The sequence below is a fragment of the Catharus ustulatus genome, chromosome 3 (genome assembly GCF_009819885.2).
Source record: "Catharus ustulatus isolate bCatUst1 chromosome 3, bCatUst1.pri.v2, whole genome shotgun sequence".
Lineage (NCBI taxonomy): Eukaryota > Metazoa > Chordata > Aves > Passeriformes > Turdidae > Catharus > Catharus ustulatus.
The window spans coordinates 58512247-58531169 of NC_046223.1; the positions used below are offsets into that span (position 1 = coordinate 58512247).

General features: G+C 40.9%; 2 protein-coding genes across 3 annotated transcripts in view; one reads left to right on the forward strand and one right to left on the reverse strand.

Annotated features, from left to right (window-relative positions):
• ARMT1 (acidic residue methyltransferase 1) lies at positions 1-9291 on the reverse strand. Its single transcript, XM_033053824.1, has 5 exons — positions 9222-9291; positions 7778-7883; positions 7021-7262; positions 5402-5567; positions 1-4420 (listed from the first exon to the last, which is right to left on the reverse strand). The coding sequence occupies exons 1-5, from the start codon at positions 9269-9271 to the stop codon at positions 3653-3655; spliced, it is 1332 nt and encodes a 443-aa protein (XP_032909715.1). The 5' UTR covers positions 9272-9291; the 3' UTR covers positions 1-3652.
• The window catches only part of RMND1 (required for meiotic nuclear division 1 homolog), a 20778-nt gene continuing 10943 nt past the window's right edge, over positions 9089-18923 (forward strand). Inside the window, exons 1-3 of one of the 2 annotated variants that reach the window (XM_033053822.2) lie at positions 9089-9193; positions 12104-12612; positions 16715-16823. In XM_033053822.2, coding sequence (XP_032909713.1) covers positions 9112-9193; positions 12104-12612; positions 16715-16823 — 700 coding nt within the window. In that variant the 5' untranslated portion in view covers positions 9089-9111. Of the gene's footprint in view, positions 9194-9438; positions 9490-12103; positions 12613-16714; positions 16824-18923 lie in introns of those variants that run through there. The other variant, XM_033053823.2, reaches the window with a different exon arrangement.

Consider the following 18923-nt stretch of genomic DNA (forward strand, 5'->3'; position numbering starts at 1 on the left):
TAAGATTCCACTTTGGAATTTTTATTTTAGACACAATTAAGGGTTTCTTTTTAGATTAAAACCATTTCATAGAGTAATTTTCATGCAACAAAGTAAACTTTTTTCCCATGCTGTCTGACAGCACAGAAAAAGTCGTTAACCGTAAATGCAAATAATACTATGAACTTTAAAGAAACTATTTCAAAAACAACAGTTAGGGATTATGGGACATCAGCAAGGTGTGCAAACCAAACTATTTTTGAAATATTTTAGTTACAGTAAGAGTAACACCAAAATATTTCCATTTTTGCTGAGAACACATGGACAACCTATCAGTTTTAGAAGTGATTCTGGAAATGACACCATCAGCTACACCAACCTTAGTAAGTAATTACCAGATACATTTAAGAGATTTTCAATTATTTTTAAGGAGTATAAGTAGAGTAAAAATTAGAAAATTCCTTACTTTTGCCCTGTCTTGTTACAGAAGAACATTTTATGATGTATCTTTCAAGAACTCATTGAATAAATATGCTTTACAGGTTTATGCATAAAAACTGTTTCAAAGAAAAAAAAATCAGGAACTAAGACCTGAATTATTTTAAGTTGGTTTCCCCAGACACTGAAATAGTATAATAATGTCTGACTTGCACAAAATTATATAATTTATTTCAATATTCTTACAAGCTTCTAGTCATACAATCAACTTATTTTCCACATCAAACAATTTATTTTAAGAAACCTTATATACATAAGAAATTACTGTAGGTATCTTACATAACTTATCAAGTATTCAGACAGGTGTGTACTGCTTTTCATTGTGCCTGACATAAATTTCCCCCTATTTCATCAACAATGAAAGCCATCATCAAAAACTGACTTACAAATACAGTTCTTTAAAAGGTAAAAAACAAAACTAAAAACTGGTTTTTTGTTGTGGTCCGTCCTCAGAATTACTGAAAATGCCTTTGGCTTTTGCAATAAATATTCAAATGGCACATGAAATTAAAATCTCAAATTTTGGATGTACAAATCAGTAGTTCCTGAGTTATACTGTAGAAGCATTTTGGGCAATCAGTTGTAATACAGTTGTAATAGATGTATTGAAGGAACTTTCTTAAATACTCAAGTAAAAAAATGTTGTATTGCAGCACATGCTATTGGTCTAACACATGCTTCAGGTTATGTTTTTTAATTCCACCTAAAAGCAATAGGTTCATGCTGCCATTTCATTACGTTATATTACAAAAAGTAATTAACACAGAATAGCTACAAAAGCATTTCCTATTTTTAAGGGAACTGCATCAAACCCATCAGCAGAGCACCATACCTCATTGGAATATGTCTTCACAACTTTGTTGTGTCATGGGAGACTGTAACACTGATGTTATTTTTTCTTTTTTTCATACAATCAATCAAAATGTTACAAAAATATAGCCAGTCAACAAACATAAAAGTATGCTGCTTATTCAGTTCTGCCTAGAGATAGTACTTTGCAATTACAGCTATAGAAGTCAAGCATTTGCAAGTTATTGTTGTGCATTCCTTACACAGCCACACAGTCACACTGTGTATTACCACATAAACGTCTCTTTGTGAGGGGCAAAAGATGGAAAGTGCACTTTTAATCAACTGGAGAATAGAACTATTTTTTTTCAGCATGACATCTTGTCATACATTAGCATTCACGTGCTAAGCTAAGAATTACATATCTTGTAGTAATCTTCGTAATTCAGTAATACTTAGCAAATGCTGCTGCATCTCCTAATTGATTTTGGATTTTGTAGGACTTTATTTATCATAACTTCATACTACTAATTTTCCCCAATCTGCATTGTGAGTTCCCAGAAATAACAGCCTGAAAGCAACCTCGGCACGGGACACATTAACAACCAGTCAAAAACTAAATCAAGTTTCTCAGCATGTGTAAGGATTGTGTAAGAGGCAAATCTATTTGTCAAAAGTAGCCTCAACAGTGACTTCCTCTTCTTGTCCATTATACACTTTTAAACCTCTCCAGCAAATTAAGTCAGCACCTTACAAACAATCTGAGCACAGGTAAAGCAGATTTCGTCCCCAATTCATTTTGTCTCTCTCAGCAAGGTATGATGTTCTCATTTCACATATTCCACAACTTCCATTTCTCTGTTCTTGACCCAAAGTTGCTGCTTCAAAATGCACTTAAAACAAGTTAGCATTTTCAAAGATGAGACACTGAGGTTCCAGTACACAGATTCATCGTGTCATTAACATATTTGATCATAGCTCTAAAGTTGGAGTGCTGCTGAGCTCTCTCCAGACAGAAACTTTCAGCTTTCTTGACCGGATTTCTAATTTCTGCAGTTCAATCAGGTGCCTAAAGATGAGGATGAATTCACCCTATAGGAGTACTAAGCCAAAGATATAAAGGGGATGAGAGCAGTAAACCCAGATCTCAAAACTGTAACCCTCCCTACAGCAGCCTCATTAAATTCCTCGCATCTTTGTTTTTGTGTACTTGACCTTGGAACCTCAAAATACCCTTTCAAATTTAAGAAGAAGAAACTAAACACAAATAATCAAAGTCATCAGCATTTTGGAGCATTTATCCATTGTATAGATCTTTGTTGCATGAACATAACATGCAGCAACTTTTGAGACTGGGAAGAAAAGTAGAAATGGACATCTAACAACTCCAGTTAACAGGAACCTGTATGGTATATGCTTCTTTACCCTGTACTTCTCAGTGCAAACGGGGTTGTGTATCCTCCTTGAAAATTAAGGCATCCTTCTTAAAAAGAAACCAACCAACCAAAATCCCCCAAATAAATACATTTGAAAAATAAAGAGAATTACCACAAAAGAAGGAAACAGCAGTGCTTGAACCTCATACATACACTGCTGACAGGTTACCTGAAGATCAAGTCTGCATTAAATCTAAAATCCAGTTAATGTAACTGCTTGGGTTTCATTAATTTCTTTTGTTTAGAGAGGGTTTTCTGTGTGCTTCTTTTTTGGAAGAGCTTTGAAAATATCTTCAACAGTTTTAACATGAGATTGTCTTTTCTCCCACCAATTTTCCAACCAGATGGGACAACTCTCCCACAAGCAAACTGGCTAGCAACATTCACTTGTGCTTTAAAACTGAAATTCAATTTTTAACTCTACATGAGTATTTACAAGCTGTCACCCCATAATTTATCACTTAATGTAACACTATACTATACTCAAAACGTCAAAAGAATCTGTCTGCAATTAATTTCTGAGTTCTTTAAAATACTAACTTTCATGCAATGCATGAAATGACGTGGAGCACAAATTATTCTGAAATAAGTAAATTAATGCTAATGTGCCATTGGGGAAATTGTTTCTGAAGCAAATTTTTCACTTGTTAAGCTTTCAATCATTAAACTCATACCCACTGATGAGGAAAAAATATTATGGACAACTAAATATTCATCTTAATGGGCTGCTGACATTGGACATTATGAAAACAAAATGCATTGAAATGCAGATTGATTTACATATATGAAGACAGTTTACAAATTTTTGCACAACATTTAAGTCTTTCATGGGACAAAAACAACAAAACTTGAGAGGAAAAAGCACAAACAAAAAAGAATCTTTACTGAAGCCAAGCATGGAACAGAGAAATTAAAGTCAAACTTAATCTCTCTTTCACTTTCTCTCTTAACTAGAGACCAGCATCAAACTGAACTACCCCATATTTTCCACTTACCATCCACTCAGGTTCAGAAGCCTGAATTTGCTCACCTTGTCCAGGTTTCAGGCCAACCTGAGTGTCAGATTTAAGGGTTCTCAAACTACAGAGAGGCGCAGGATGAAACTTATTCAAGGCTTGATGAAACGGGACACTGCATTCCCATTTTCTATCTCCTGTCAATTTTCTATAGTTTAGATCACCTTTGAAAAGAAGCAAGTTTGACTTTTGTAGCTCAGCATACAAGTCAGGAGCAACTTCACTCATACTGGAAAAATCATGTGGTAAAGTCCAAAACATGTGGTCACGGAAAACCCAAACTCCCTTTTTCAAATTCCCCTCCCAGTTTATCCCACATCTAGACATCCACATATGATTAGCTGACCCCAGTTGTTTAATAGTCCAGTTAAAATCATGCTTTGTGGTATCTGATACATACCATGGAATACTTTTTCCATGAAAATGGACTTCATCAGCTAGCTTTGACGATAACAAGAAATCAGCCAACACAAGATCACTTACAAGTTCAAATCCAGCATTATCCAGGATTATGTCAACTCTAACATTACTTCCTTCTTTTCTATTTTTTTTGGCATTTACAAGTAGTGACCAAGCTTTTTCCATATCATTCACTAAGATGTAAGGTATCATGTTTTCCAGGGATTGCAAGGGACTAGATTTCTGAGAGCTGTCTTCACCAGCTGAAAAAGAAAGGTCACACTTATTGCCCCACAATGACACCTAGAAGGAAAAAGAAAAAAAAAACCAAAAGGTTTTCTGAGTCTTACTGTAGTTACATTCTCAACTTCACGTACACTGAAGATTTTGCTCCCTTGTTTTTGTTTTAGGTAATAGAGGTTCTAACTCCACATATTCTTCCAAGCTTTAATAAAACTCAACTTCTTTTGCAGGTATCTCAACATAGATAAAATTTTGTGGAAGAAATCAAACAAAGTTTTTTTTTACACAGGCGTCAGAAGTCACAAAGATGGAAGATTTAGATCAACATAAACACACTGATTACAAAGCTCAAAATAGAAATATTCTTCACACTGCAATTCCAAAAAATAGCAGTGGTAACATAGAAAAAGAAATAAGAAAAACAGATTTATTTTTTTTATTACGTGCAGCCAAGTAAGTACTTTAGTTATATGTATTTTAAGTACTCGCTAATGAGCCCTTTGTAAAGATTCATCAAATACTTGGTGTACACTGTTGCCAGCTAATGGACTTACTTGTAATCCTATGATACTTTGGTGTTTCTACCCTCCTATATTCCAAGAATAAGACTGTTATAAAGCTTTTAAACCACTTCTGACTCAGACTGTCTTCTAATTTTTTCTCCAAAAAGTCTAAAAACATTTAAAGTGCCAACTAAAATTAATTGTTTTAAGAAATTATAGATAAATATCAAAAAGTTCATGTGGAATTTGACTTAAAATGTTTGAGACACTGGCTTTGAATGAAGAATTGCTGGGTTTTCATATACATAATGAAGACCAGCAGTTAATAAAAAAGTGTCACATTCAATACAAATACCCAAAACATAAATATTTCCATAATAGCAGCAATACAGTAGGCCAATCAGAACTTCACACTTTTAGAAACCATAGATCTATATTTTAATTTCCATATGAAGTTCAGATTCTTTATAACCTCAAGTTCCTGCTTGTTTCATAGGAGAGATATTTTAAATTCTTGTGTTAAGCACTACCAGTTTACCTGCAATAGCTTAAAAAATTCCTCCTGAAGTTGCTTTTCATCTAGATCCTTGATGTTCTTAAGAAGTTCCTGAAAGTAAGTGCATAAGGCAATAATAGCTTCTTGGGATTCAAAGAAATTTTGAGCCTTTCCTTCCTTAAATACGTCAAAGTTGTCAATAGGTGGGCTAAAAAGAGAAGAACAAATATGTTGACAAACCTCCCACATTGTTCATTACAGCATACGTAAAGGAAGCTCAAAGCTCAGCTTTTTTAGACTGTACTACAGGCCCTAGTTAGATTCTCCACTTCTAATTTGTCACACTAGATTTTCACACATCTCCGTAACAGCTTAATATTGCACCTTGCTAAAACAGACACTATGCAAGGCATCTTTATATAGCAATATATTCTGAAAGGGAAAAGTATTCAATCACAGCAACTCTGGGATCTGCACATTGAAGCATTTTGAACTCCAATCTTCAGACATGAGAATTAAAACTGTAACATACAAGTGAACTAAAGTCAAGAAAAGTTGGCCTGATTTTAAATGTGTTTGCGTGTTCTGGAGTGTACTTCCCATACCAAATTCTCTTCCAGTTATAGGAAGTTATTGCTATGAAAGTCTTTACTAGGATTTTGGAAAATTACCATGGCAAATAAAAATGCTGTAACATATAAAAATTATAGACCAATCTATTATGAAACAAGTTTGCACGATGACCTTTCAACAAATGACTGAACTTCCATCCAAGCATATGCTTAAGAGCAACTAACTAATGGCAATGAAGAAACTTAAAAGCTAATAATGGAAAGTATCTGCTCAGCTTTTAAAGCACAATCCAATGGATCAGCCTCATATTTGAAGCTTTTGGTACAAGAGCTCAAATTACACAGCATACCAGTAGAAACTGAGTCCCATTGCTGTGTTTGCATCCCCACAACACTAAGGTTAAATCCAGTACTTGTGGAGCTTTCAAATTTTTTTGGCAGCAAGGGGATCTTAAACTGTTCATTCCTACCCCATGACGTTGTATTGGCACACCTCCATGGTACCAGCACAAAAAGTTTTTCATGCCCAGTTATTTTTAACCGGTATCAGCTCCCAAAGTTTGATGCAACACGTGGTCTGCAAGCACTGCTGTAACTAAGAAGTTGGTGTAGAATGAACAACAGGGGCTGCTTAAGATGGGTCTACTGCTGTAAGAAACAGTTCTCAAATGGTAACTTCAGACTGCAAGCAGCAAAACAATTCCCAACAGATTTATAGGGCACATATTTTGTGTTTAAGGCTTAAGAGACAATTCTAGACCAACAAACCTTGTAGAAATGCTACATGATTTCCATATCTCAATTCACATTTGTCTGCAAGGTCAAGCTATACAGTCAAGCTCAAGAATTTTAATGTAAATCAACTCACCAAAACTGAAGCACAAAAAAATTAATAAGATTCAAATTCTGCTGAATATAAGAAGTAAAGGTATTCATTTTAAATCTGAGGTACAAGATGAGGAAAAAGGAACATGGTCAAAGCCTAAGATCTTCTTTTATCTTACTCCTCGCTGTCTTTCTTTTTCCCAAAATAAAAATGGGAAAGAGCGATGTTTTGTGAAGTAATATATCAAGCCAGTAAATACTTACTTCTGTGCTAATGCTGCATGGATTCTTCGATACATATAACACTCTACATACAGCCAAGGGGACTGAAACCAACTTGGTTCTCCATTTCCATTGGGTAAATTTCGTTGGTAGTCCAGGTATTGGTTCCACAGCGCAGCATCAGGCAACTCATCTTCCAAAGGGGTCACCGGCTTGTCTGTTTGCAGCTCATTCCGCAGTTTGGAGAGGAAAGATATAGCTCTCTTCTCTGCTTCAACACCCTTCTGAAAAAAGTGGAGAACAAAAGCTCCTATTCTGTGTGTTTATTCCTGTAGAGACACAGATCAACTGTTCATGGAATGTGTGATGTTTTAATTGCCCTATAGGTGTCCCTGACAAATCACAGCTTGATTTGACAAAATATATTTTGGTGAATAAAGCTCACTTCAGATCCAAGATCCTAAAATGAATTCCATATGGAACTTATTTTTGGACTGGACTTTTTGCTTATTAGAGGTGATGAGAGTGTTGTAACAGTCATGTTCAGAAAGTGTTACTGTCTATCAAACACTGCATCAACACAAAAGCCTAAGCAGTCTTGCAGAAGTGACAGATCAGAAGGAAATGGTTAGACAGAAAGGTCTGTTACAGAACTACTCAAAAATAGCTACTAAAAAGAATTTTTTTTTTTTTAAATCAGACAAAAGGATTGAGACAAACAAGTAAAAACAAGGCAGAGAAAGGGTCTCAAGGGCTAGAGGGGAATAAACATCAGGGGAAATAGGGCCCTTACTCTTACCTCACCATGTTCTTCAAAAAATTCATTTTTATGTCGATGCAAAGTATCAATAACTCTCGTGAGGATCTGGGGAAGTCTGTCTTTAATTGTAAAATACGCAAAGGATCTAAAAGAAAGGATCAATATTTTATTATTGTTAGCAAATTAGGAAATGTTTTCAATTTCTAACAACAAATGCAAGGTCTTTGTGTTGGTTTGGGCTGGGGTACAGTTAATTTTCTTCACAGTAGCTGTGAAGAAAAGTGGTTGTGTTTTAGATCTGTGCTGGAGACAGTCTGACAACACAGGGATGTTTTCCTTACTGCTTAGCAAGGCTTGCACAGAGTCAAGGCCTTTTCTGCCTCACCCCACCAGTGAGGAGGCTGAGGGTGCACAGGGTGTTGGGAAGGGACAGAGCCAGGACAGCTGACCCTAAGTGACCCAGAGGCTATTCCAGACCATATGGTGTCATGCTCAAGGGTGCAAACCAGGAGGAAAAGTTGGCAGGGAGCCACTGCCTGGGCATCAGTCAGTTCGTGGTGAGCAATCGCTTTCATTTGCTTTACTTGATTTCCTTGCGTTCTGTTTCTCTTTGCTCTTTTCACTACGATTTATCATCATTCCAATTATTAAACTGCTCTTATCTCAGTCCACATGTTTTCTCATTTTTACCTTTCTCATTCGCTTCTCCCCACCACACTGAGCTGTGTGGTGCTTTGCTGCCAGCTGGGGTTTTAACACAACAGTATTAAAAGTAGCCCTTGAAGCAGTGGACAGCAATAAAAACCAAAACCAAAGGAAAAAACATTCAAACTGGTCAGGTTCTCGTGCCTACTCTTGCAGAGGATTAAAAACAGTGGCCTTTTCAAGAAAGAAAAAGCTAAATGACTAGCCCTGGCAAAACAGTGAAAAACTGCAGCTAATTCTAGGCTAAAACGAGAGCTCTATTGCTAAGATACCCAGATGCAAAACTTGGGAAATGTAAAACTAAAAGCACAGATATATCCTCGAAATTCATCACGTATCTCATATCAACATGAAACAAGCTCTCCAATATATACTTGATACTTGATTTGCATTTTCTCCAAACGAGCAGAACGCTCCACAGAGAGCGCACACCCGTCCTGGAGAACGATTCTTCCTGTGAGATTTCTACCCTGTGGGTTGGAGCCCCGGAGCCGAGCAGATGCACCAGGAGCCCGGCACCGGCGCCGGCACCGCGCCACCGCCAGGCCGGGCCGGTGCCAGCGGTGGCGGCAGCGCCGCGCCCACAGCGCCGCCTACGGGCCCCGCGCGCCGCCGGCGCTGCTGTCCTCGCCCGCCGCCCCGGGCCAAGAGCCGCCCCCCGGCCCCGCATGGCGCCCAAAAACCTCCGCTCCTCGGTGGCGGGGCGCCCGACAGCCCCTCAGCTCCCTCCCGCACACCGCCTCGCTGCCGGTAAGGAGCGCGCCAGGCCGTGACGGACCCCTTAAACCTGCCCGAGAGGGACACCGGGAACGCCGGTACCGCCGCCATCTTGCTCCGCCCCCCCAGAGCCGGCGCGCCGCCCTCCCCCCGCCCCCTCCCGGAAGCGGGCCCGAGCGGCAGCCGGACGTTATTGGCGCGCGGGCCGCGCCCCGCCGCGCGGCGACGGACGGGCGGGGCGTGTCGGCCCGCGCGCCCTGGCGGGGCCCGGCGGGCGGTGGGCGGGGCCGCGGCTCGCGCGGCGGAGAGCGGCGCGCCCCCTCCCCCAGGTCAGTGCTGGCGCGCGGCGGCGGCGGGAACCGCCTCGCCCCTCCCGCCGCGGCGGCGACGGCGGGCGCGCGCGCGGGGCGGGGGAAGGGAGGGGAAGGAGGGCCGGGCCGGCGGCGCAGCGGGTGCCCTTGGCGGCGCCGCGCGCCGGCCGGAGCTGCGGCGGAGCCCGCGCTGCAGCAGGGGAGGGGTGCGCAGCCCCTCCTGGGACAATCCCGGGGCGCCATGGCCTGCCGCAGCGCCCGCGGGAGGGGTGTGGGCGAGCCGAGGCGGCCTCGCCCGCCATTGCCGCCAGCTCCTATCGTGCCGCGAGCGACAGGGCCCCGCGATGTTCCTCGCGAGGAGGGCGCAGTTTCGGGGCGAGCAGGAGCCCTGCCTGTGGGTGTGAGGGGTGATTCCCAGCCCCGTGCCTGCCCCCACCCCAGGATGCCCCTGTGGCGGCCGGAGCGGGGCAGCTGCCGGCGGCTCCCCCGCCACCCCCGGTGTTCAGGTGTCGCTGCCCGGGGGTGACGCAGCAGCGGCGCAGGCCGCAGGCCGGGGCTGGGGGGGCTCGGCTCCCCGCGCGCTGGCGGCGCTGCCGTCCGCGCCCGCCAGGGGCGCCCCTGAGTCGCGCAGGAAGAGGGCGGTGTCGCTCTGCCTGCGCGGGCGGGGCATTCCCGCCTTCCGATTGGTCGGCTGGCGGCCCGCTGTGCCCGCCCTCCCGGCACGCAGCCAATAGGAGCGGAGCCCTCGCTCCCCTGCCCCCCGCTCTTGCCGCAGCGGCGCTGCCGCTGTTTTCCTTGGAGCAAAGGACGGCAATGCGGGGGCAGGGAAGGGGCGGAGTGCCCTGGCACCCGGGGCTGGCGCGCCCCGCCGGCAATCCGGAGGTGTCCGGCCTGCGTGGGCCGGGCGGAGCTTGCAGGCTGGTCTGTGCCGGTCCGGTCCGCCCTAACTGTACATGCCGGTCGGTGGCTGTGCCGCAGCTAGCCGGGCCTCCCAGCCAGGGAGGCAGCGGGCGTGGCTAAAGTGTGCTGCATGCTGAAGGGACGTTGGAAAATAAATCGCACTTCCGTGCCTGCTGCTCGGAGGTGGCGCCTCCTGCCCTGTTGTGGTCGCCCTTCGTCCCGCTTTCTTCTTGGATTGCTGAGTTCCGCTCGCTCTGGCTCGGTGCCTCTGGTGCCGCAGGTCTGACGCTCAGGCCCCTCGGTGGAATTCTGTCTGTGTGATCGCTCTCTCCTTGCAACTTATTGTAAGCCTGTACAGTTGAAAAATCATTCCTGGCATTACCGATCCGGGATGAGGTTTAGTTGGCCAGGAAAACAAAACAATTTTGAGTCTCTTTCTGCCACTTACCACACACTCCTGGAGACTTTACCCCTTGCCCCAGCTCTCCACCACCTGAGCTGCAGTTCTTTTTTTAGTTCTGCAGCTCTTTTTTTATCCAGGAGGCCTTTAAAAAGGTTAATATGCCTTGTCCTGTACAGGGTCGCTTTTTAAATGCAAAACAAGTTTAAGATGAAAATAATAGTTTATCCCAGTAAGTATGCTAATAACAGGCTTGTAAATTGGGCAAAAATGTACAAGTGCAGAGCATGTAAAGATATAAAGTCAAACCCAATCTCATTTTTTCTAGGTGTCTTTGTCAGAATGGAGGGCTTGTTCCTCAGCACACAGCATTATTTGTTCTTAAAATGTTTATTTGAACTATTATGTTAAATATGTTTTTAGTATTGAAGAGCTTCCTTTAGTTTTTGAAATGTTTTCTGAAATGGGGAGGTTTTTGAACTAGGCAGCTTAATGACTTTTTGTTAATAATTTGCTGATGATGAATTTAGTGTAATAAGGGAAATGTTCTTGATTAAGAAAACTAGATGAGGGCAGGGACTTGTCACTGAATTTTTTCAGCAAATACACACACTGAGGTATTGAGTCTGTGAATATTTTTATTTTATTAGCTCACACAATGTAGTGTAAATATAGTAGGGTTGCTTAGTCTGAGCTGCCAGCATAAGGACACTGTTGTGTTTCAGGCTGCATGGTGGCTCTGCAGGCAGGCCTAGTGGTCCATATAGCACCAGGATGTACTGGCAGGAGCAAGGCTGTGAGTCGGCTCTATTCTAGCTGTGGTGGTAGGACACATGCCTCGGGCTGGATCTGTGCTTGGCTGTTCGTGGCACAGCAGCTGGAGCTGATGCTGAGCAGTGTGTGTATTCTGTACATACAACCATGTTCCCATACAACCACATAGTAATCTAATTGTTGGTTTTATTACATATCACAATGATTCACAGCATCTGATGTCCTCTTTAACGTGTATGCTTGCTTGCTCAAAAGCAGGGGTGTTACTGAAAGTGCAGGCTGCTGCACAGAATGAGCAGCCAAATGAGAAGATGCCCACTTGCATATTGACACAGCAACCAGTTCTATTTTTTCACCACTTGTTGCAGGCACACAGATGTGTTTTGATCTTAGAGTGTTTTCATAGGATCAAAAAAATCTTTTTATTCCCACCAATGTCGTACTGAGGAGTACTAACACATGCAAGAGTAGTATGGACCACCTTTTAGATAAGAGAGAAATAATAATTTTTTTTCCAGAATGTTGATGGATGATTTTGTTTGTTTGTTTTAAATACAGTTCGGAGGGAAGAAATGAGACTGAAACTTCTGCACCTTCAGACGAGATCTTTCCACGCTTTAACAACAGTATGCCAAAGCTTTAACAAAACTGGATGTCTACTATTAAAGCTGGATAACGAAGTTGAAAGAACAGCGCACAGAACAGCAAAGTCTTGGAATTTGTATGCACTGAAGCCTGCATTCCCTTGGTTGACAAGTCAATGTGTGCAAGTCAGGAATTGGCAATTTCTCCAAGGATTTCTGTCCTCTTTAGGAAGAAATGTTTATTATCAGAGTGGGGAGGGTTTTTTCTCATCCTGGAAACGTTTGCATGTGACAATGATGGATAACTACAGGCTCAATACAGAGTGGATCAAAAAGCTTAGGAGCACATCATCAAGATTTTATGCAGTTGTATCAGCTGGCAAAATTGTCCCCAAACCCAATAACCAGCCAGTTAAGAGGCCACCAAAGGCACCGAGGACCAAGCAGCCATCCAGAACGAACCTGCCACTCTCAGCCATGGAGGTGAAGTAGAACATTTACAGTCTATATGACACTAAGGGCGTGCATCAATTTAATTTACATTCAGATTTGAGTTTAGATTAACATTTTAATGAAATTTATATTATTTGGTGAGAAGGGCTTCATTATTTACACTAGTGTTGGAGCTTTGCAAATAGAAGCAAGCTTGATATAAATTGGCATGTCTAGTATTTTGAAGATAAAATGGAAGTTTACTTGCAGTGTGTTAACAAAAGTGGAGGAAAGATGAGTGGTAATTATAAAGTGGAAAGGTGAAGTGCATTAAAAATAGTTTTGACCAGTGCTTTTGAATCACATTTTCTATTGAGAAACAATATCTAGCCTTCAGAATAATGTAACTCTCTACATTTCCTTGCTTATCCAGATCTACCCAGTTTTAAGGTTTCACTCAGACATAAAAGTGAAAGTAAGCAGTATAAAGTTTATATTCAGATTAAGTTTCAGATGGGAAATGAATGTGCAAATGTAGCCTGGGTTACCGGAGAAAGATCATTCCATGTTTAGAAATAGCATCTTGATTATCAAACTCTGAGGTCTACAGAGGAAATGCAACACACATTGTTTTAGATACAGTGAGGTGTGATGAGGAAGAACAGTGCATGTTTGTAGCCATATCTCCTTAAGATGGCTCTTAGCCAAGCCAGGCCTTAAGTACACTTGAATATAGTATTTCTTATATGGTGAATCCAGGTGTCAGATGCGTTATTGTTCTCCTCCTCCTGTTGTCTAAAACAACCAAGTTCCAGGGTGTTCTTAGTAAAATAATGTGATAGGTGAGATTAAACAAGCACTGTGCCTTCAGAAATGGCTTCCATGTTGTGAAATATATCTGTCTCGTGTTCTACTGAATGTGAGCAGAGAAAAGTTTCAGTGCTTGCCTTCTCATAGCTAAGCTTCTGAGTAGTATTTTGTGTGATAAGCAGGTGTATGCCTTAGTATAACATAAAGAGGTAGTTATAGACAATTTACTTCCCACTTGTACTTTCATGTTGCTTTGGAAGAGGAAAGTGAAAAATACTAGACCTGAAACACTATGTAATGTTTCCAGCTTTTTAGTCATGCTATGACGTTACATTCAGAGTTTGATTCTTCTTGGTTTTGGGTGAAGTGACAACATTTTTGAGGCTTTTAAATGACGGCATAGAATGCAGTTTCTTTGTTTGACATTTTAATATATAAGTGCAAGTAACATGCAGTGCTATTTTTAATTTTTTCCATTGTGAAGAACAGGAGAAAATACTGCCTGATACACTGAAATAATAATATACTTCCTGAGGAAGCTTTTGAATGGCAAAATACTGGGCCAGAAATTACCTCTAGTATTGCAGGCCCTAACACAAGTTGCCTTTGGGACATCTTCCCATCTTCTGCTTCTGGAGACAGCAGTTGCAGGCCCACTCCTGAGTTTTCAGTTAGAGAACCCTGAGGATCTGTGATGTTTCCTGTCTGGAGGGGTCTGACAGCTGATAGCTTTCTTCTGTAGAGCACTTGGTGAATCAGGTCGTTCCCATCCTCCCCAGCTCTGGTCTTCATGTATTTTTACAGGCAGAGTGGTGGGCACCAGCAGTGATAAGTGGTTGTGCAGCCAGTTTTTCAGGATGGATAGAGGAGTTCCTTGAAAGCAGTTAAGTGGTTCAGTCAGTCCATCAGTGAGTGGTACCACTACATGGATAACCAGGTACGATCTGATGGAGGGAAAAGCCTCTGAGCTAATTATTAATGCTACAGCCATCTAGCATAGAAATAGCTTGAAATTCAGGCAAAGATACAGTATTTACTGCACTTCAGATATAGACTGATTCCTGTGGTGATAAGAGGTCTAAAATTCATCCTACTGGTTTTCTTTCTTAAAATTTTTTGTATGCTAGAAGTGGAAGGGATGGACTAAGGGGAGTTAGGATTCCATGAGCCTGTACAGTTGTGGGGGCATGATAATACAGAAAATGAGTTGTCAATGTACTTAGCTGTCCTCTGGAGCAGCCATCCTGTATGCTGCTCTGAATAGAATCTCAGTAATGCTGTAGGCAGAAAGGAGGAGGGGGTGAGTAGCTCGAGTTTCTTTCCAGCACCAGTACAGGTGCTACTGGGGTTTTTGAAGATTGCAAGTGAAAGTGATGTAGCAGAAAACATTAAGATTGATCAGCCATTTAACACATCTATTTTAGGATTAGCTGAGTCACTAATTTGAGTAGGTTTTTTTGGCTGTATCTCTACCAGCACCCATGGGCATATTTTAGCTGTCTTAATTACAAATTATGCCTAAGCCGAATGTTCTCTAGCAGACAAGATTTGTGTAAATATGTAAGTGAAACAGTACATTGTAACCAAAAAAACCTCCAAACCAGAAAGTAGTTCATACTCAAAATGCTATTTCAGGTGTGTAGCTTAATGGAAAACCTCTGGTAGTAATTAAATGAGAAATGTAGCCATTAAAACTAAAGTTGCAGCTGTAAGACAAAGTCAATCCTGTAGTGCATTTGCCTTGAAATGAAGAATAGCCCAAGTAATAAAGTGTGGGAACCACAGAGCAGGATAGAGATTTCCGGATTGTACTGACTACAAGATGAGAATTTGCTCCCTTAACTCTTGACAGAAGAGTTTCATGGTAGAGCAAGTGTACTTACAATAACCAAGAATTTTTGGAAGAATCTTCAGATTCAGTATAATTGGCACTGATGATTTAGCGATTGAGAATGGATTTCTACAGTTGAAATCGTGATAATGAAACTTGATACTTCAAGGGAACTGAAAACACAGTTCTGTTCCACTGTTAATTTAGCCTTCTAGCACAGTTGTGGAAATATGCCTACAAAATTACTCTCTGAATATTACAATTACTTTGAAAGCTTATTTTCTGCTAGTGGTTGCTGAATTAAGAGGATGGGTAAGCAAAGCTTTGGATGTGATAGTAGAATGTTGACATTAAAAAATAAAAGTTCAAATGTGAGGTGGTGATTCTAATGATTGGTGACAGGCCCCCCACAGGGATCAGAACCACTCTTGAAGACTTGCTATTTGGCAGTGCATGAGTGCTGAAATGATGTAACTTAGATTTTAGGTTGAAGTGTATTGTGGGCCTAAATGCCTACAGATGAGTACAGTTCTTTTGTTCATTTATTGTTAGTTACATCCCCATTTGTATTAGTTACAAAAAGCTGGGAAGTGACTGATCCACAGTGAAACACTGCTTTCTGGATAGTTTCCACTACATTGTACTGAAAAACAATTTTGTAGGTCATGCGTGGTATCAGAACAAAGAAATACACTTCAAATGAGTAGCAGAATTTGCAAATCAGTTTATTGTGACTTGTTTGATTAATCAAGAAAATCTCACAACTCCTTGCAAGTCAATCATTTTTCCAGTTATTTCTTCGAATATGTCATTTTAGTTGTTGAATTGTGGGATGTTGGGACAAGCTGGCCATGGTGTACTGTTCGATTGTGGTCTCATTGGAGACCACGCTGCTAGTGCAGGATGCAGCTCAGGGCGGGGCAGGGACGCTGTCGATGTGCAGCACCTGCAGCTGGCCCGGAAGGAAGGTCGGTGACTTTCTGTGCTGCAGTGCCTCAGCCCTGGCAGTAGCTTGCTGCATGACAGAGCATGATGTTTGTGGTTGGAGCTTCTGCTTGATAAACAGACTGGGGTAGTCAACCTCCATTTATCTCTAAAACATGGATGTTAAAACTGCTATCAGGGGTGTCTTGCCTCTGGTTTCAGTGGTCAGCCAAGAATGTCATAAGCTGTGGGACAGGAGAGAAGCAGCAAGTGCAGGTCTACTGTTCAAGTATTTGATTGGTATTCAGGGAAAGAAGGGTTGTCTTTGTGGCTCTGTCACAGAGTTTTTTGTTGTGATCTCACTCATGCCACCTGACTTTTTCTCAGTGTGTGATTTGCTTTCCCTCTTAACAAGGAACAAGTACTCTTGTTAGTATATGTACACCAGGTTGACATCATGCAATGATACCACAGAACAGTGCATAAAATAAAATTGTCACTCTATTAATAATTTTGAAGTAAACAGTTGTCTTATTACCATCTTGCTTCAGCCTTGCCCTAACTCAAATCTCTATTCCTTTGGCACAGAATCTGATGCAGTGCACAGCCTTTGCAACAGCAGATGAATATCATCTTGGTAATCTGTGTCATGACCTGACTTCACATGGATATGTTGAAATAACAAGTTTGCCTAGAGGTAGATTTTTGAAATATATTAAATGCAATGTTATATTGTGGGAAATAAAATATGGGTGAGGGATATAATTTTTATAACTTTGTTTTCTTGTTCTGATAATATCCTTATTACTTTGCCTAAAGGTTCTATTTGCCTAAAAATCCCCACAACAAAACCTTTCAGAATAGCAATATGACCAGCTCTTGCTCTTACCCTCTGATAATTTTTCCCAACATTACAATTACACTAGAAGTATAGAAAAATTACATGTGTACATGAGAAATAACTTTGGAAATTGACCGATACAGAGAATTTCTATAGACATTCACTAAGTGTTAGTTTTTGAATGTTTTATTTTAATTAATCTTTCAATAGTGAGGTAGTGCAGTACATCAGCTGTCAAAACAGTTTTGTAATTTGAAGTGTTGCATCTTCTTTCTGTACCCAGATTTCTATTAATGTAAATCACAGAGCTGGAGAGCAAGGTATGCAAGAGAGAATTTTGTTGACTAAGTGAAATGGAAAATATACATGCATAAATGTTTAGTTCTAGTAAAGAAAAGGCTGTTGATACTTCTTCTTTATTGGGCCAAGTATATCCTAGCAATTGTTGAATGTTTCACTTAGGTAGGCTTCAGCAAAATAATTGATTCTGGTTTCCATATAAAGTATGTGTGAAGACTTGGGAAAGTATGGCTTGGAAATAGTTTCAGTATACTACAAAAGAAAAACAAATAGATCTTATTATAGCTTAAGGAACCTTATGCCCTGAACAGCTGTGATTTTCATATGTCAGTAGTAGAATGGCTTTTCTTCTTCCTTTGAAAGAACAGATTATATGAAACTAGGAGGACAGGCAGTTAGTTCATGGGCATTTTAGTAGGGCTTATCAAAAGCCTGGCTGCCTCTCAAATAATAATCTAAGTGCAGTAATACTCCAGTGGGTCTCTTTCAAGCACAAGATTTACTAATGATTGTCTTGTTAAGAGAGATGAACATGAAAGACAATACTCAGTGGAATATAGGCTTCATGTTTCTTTGTAGTTTCTTTGTATTAAAACTAACCCTGGTATCACAGCTTTGGGATAGAAACTTTGTACAACCCCAGAATGACCTTGAATTAAATGTTACTGTTGATGTTATTTTACCCTGGGAGTGTCGGTTTTGCCAGTTCCTTTTATTTCTTCATGGTGTTTTTAACTCATAATTATAAGCACTGTTTATCAAAGGTTTTGAGGAAGTAATGATGAAAGGATATTGAGGGAAGTAATGATGAAAGGATATTGGATTGTGCCAGCAGATCTGAAGTGTTGTGACGGTTGGCATGTGCATGTAGCAGTGGTTGGTTACCAAGCCAAACACTGAATCTGGGAAAATAATTTTTAAAAATATTACCACATAGAAATCTAAAACAGCAGGTGCTGTTTGAATGTTGTTTTGTAGTGTTTTCCAAAGCATTATTCTTGGTTTTGACCTCTTTAAAAACATTTTAGAAGCAGATCCTGCACCTCCACTTAAAGTAGACCAAATTCTCTTCAATTGTGTGTGTTTTGGCTGAAGTGGATAAATAAAGATATGGCTGGTATTTGAAAAGGCAAATGAGAAAATGTAGACAAATATTACATGAAGAACTCAAACTTCACACCTAAAACTGCTCTAGTTATTTATCCAATTGTATGTTTCCGAACTGGAATAGCAAGTGGAAGAAAAGTCTTTAAGGGCTTATTCAGACCTACTGTCTGGTCCCAATACAGATACTAGCAGAAGTGTATCTGATACTTGGTCATCTCTCCCTGCTGCCTAGTCTAAGGCCTGAGCAGTAATGCAGAAGGTAGAATTTGTACACAGGCAGAAGTAACAACATTTGATACTCTGTCACTTGATTTGTGGTTTTCCTGCAAAGGCGTTTAAATTTTTAAGGCTTAGCTGTTAGACCCTGCAAAATCTTTATGAAGTCTCATTGTAAAAAGAAGTAGGGGGCTTTTTTGGTCTAGCTTCCATTAGTGCTGCAACAAAACAAGTCACACTGGTTTGAAACCACCTTAGGACTTCCAAAACTTTATCTGTATTTGTGAGTGGCACAGTGGAGATTCATCATAAAAGAAAAATCAAAGCCCTGTT

Coding starts and splice junctions, on each gene's coding strand:
- ARMT1 (XM_033053824.1), bottom strand. CDS start 9,271: ATGGCGGCGGTACCGGCGTTCCCGGTGTCCCTCTCGGGCAGGTTTAAG. Junction 7,884..9,221: donor CTCTCGGGCAGGTTTAAGGG/GTCCGTCACGGC, acceptor CCTTTCTTTTAG/ATCCTTTGCGTATTTTACAA. Junction 4,421..5,401: donor AATTTTTTAAGCTATTGCAG/GTAAACTGGTAG, acceptor TTTTCCTTCTAG/GTGTCATTGTGGGGCAATAA.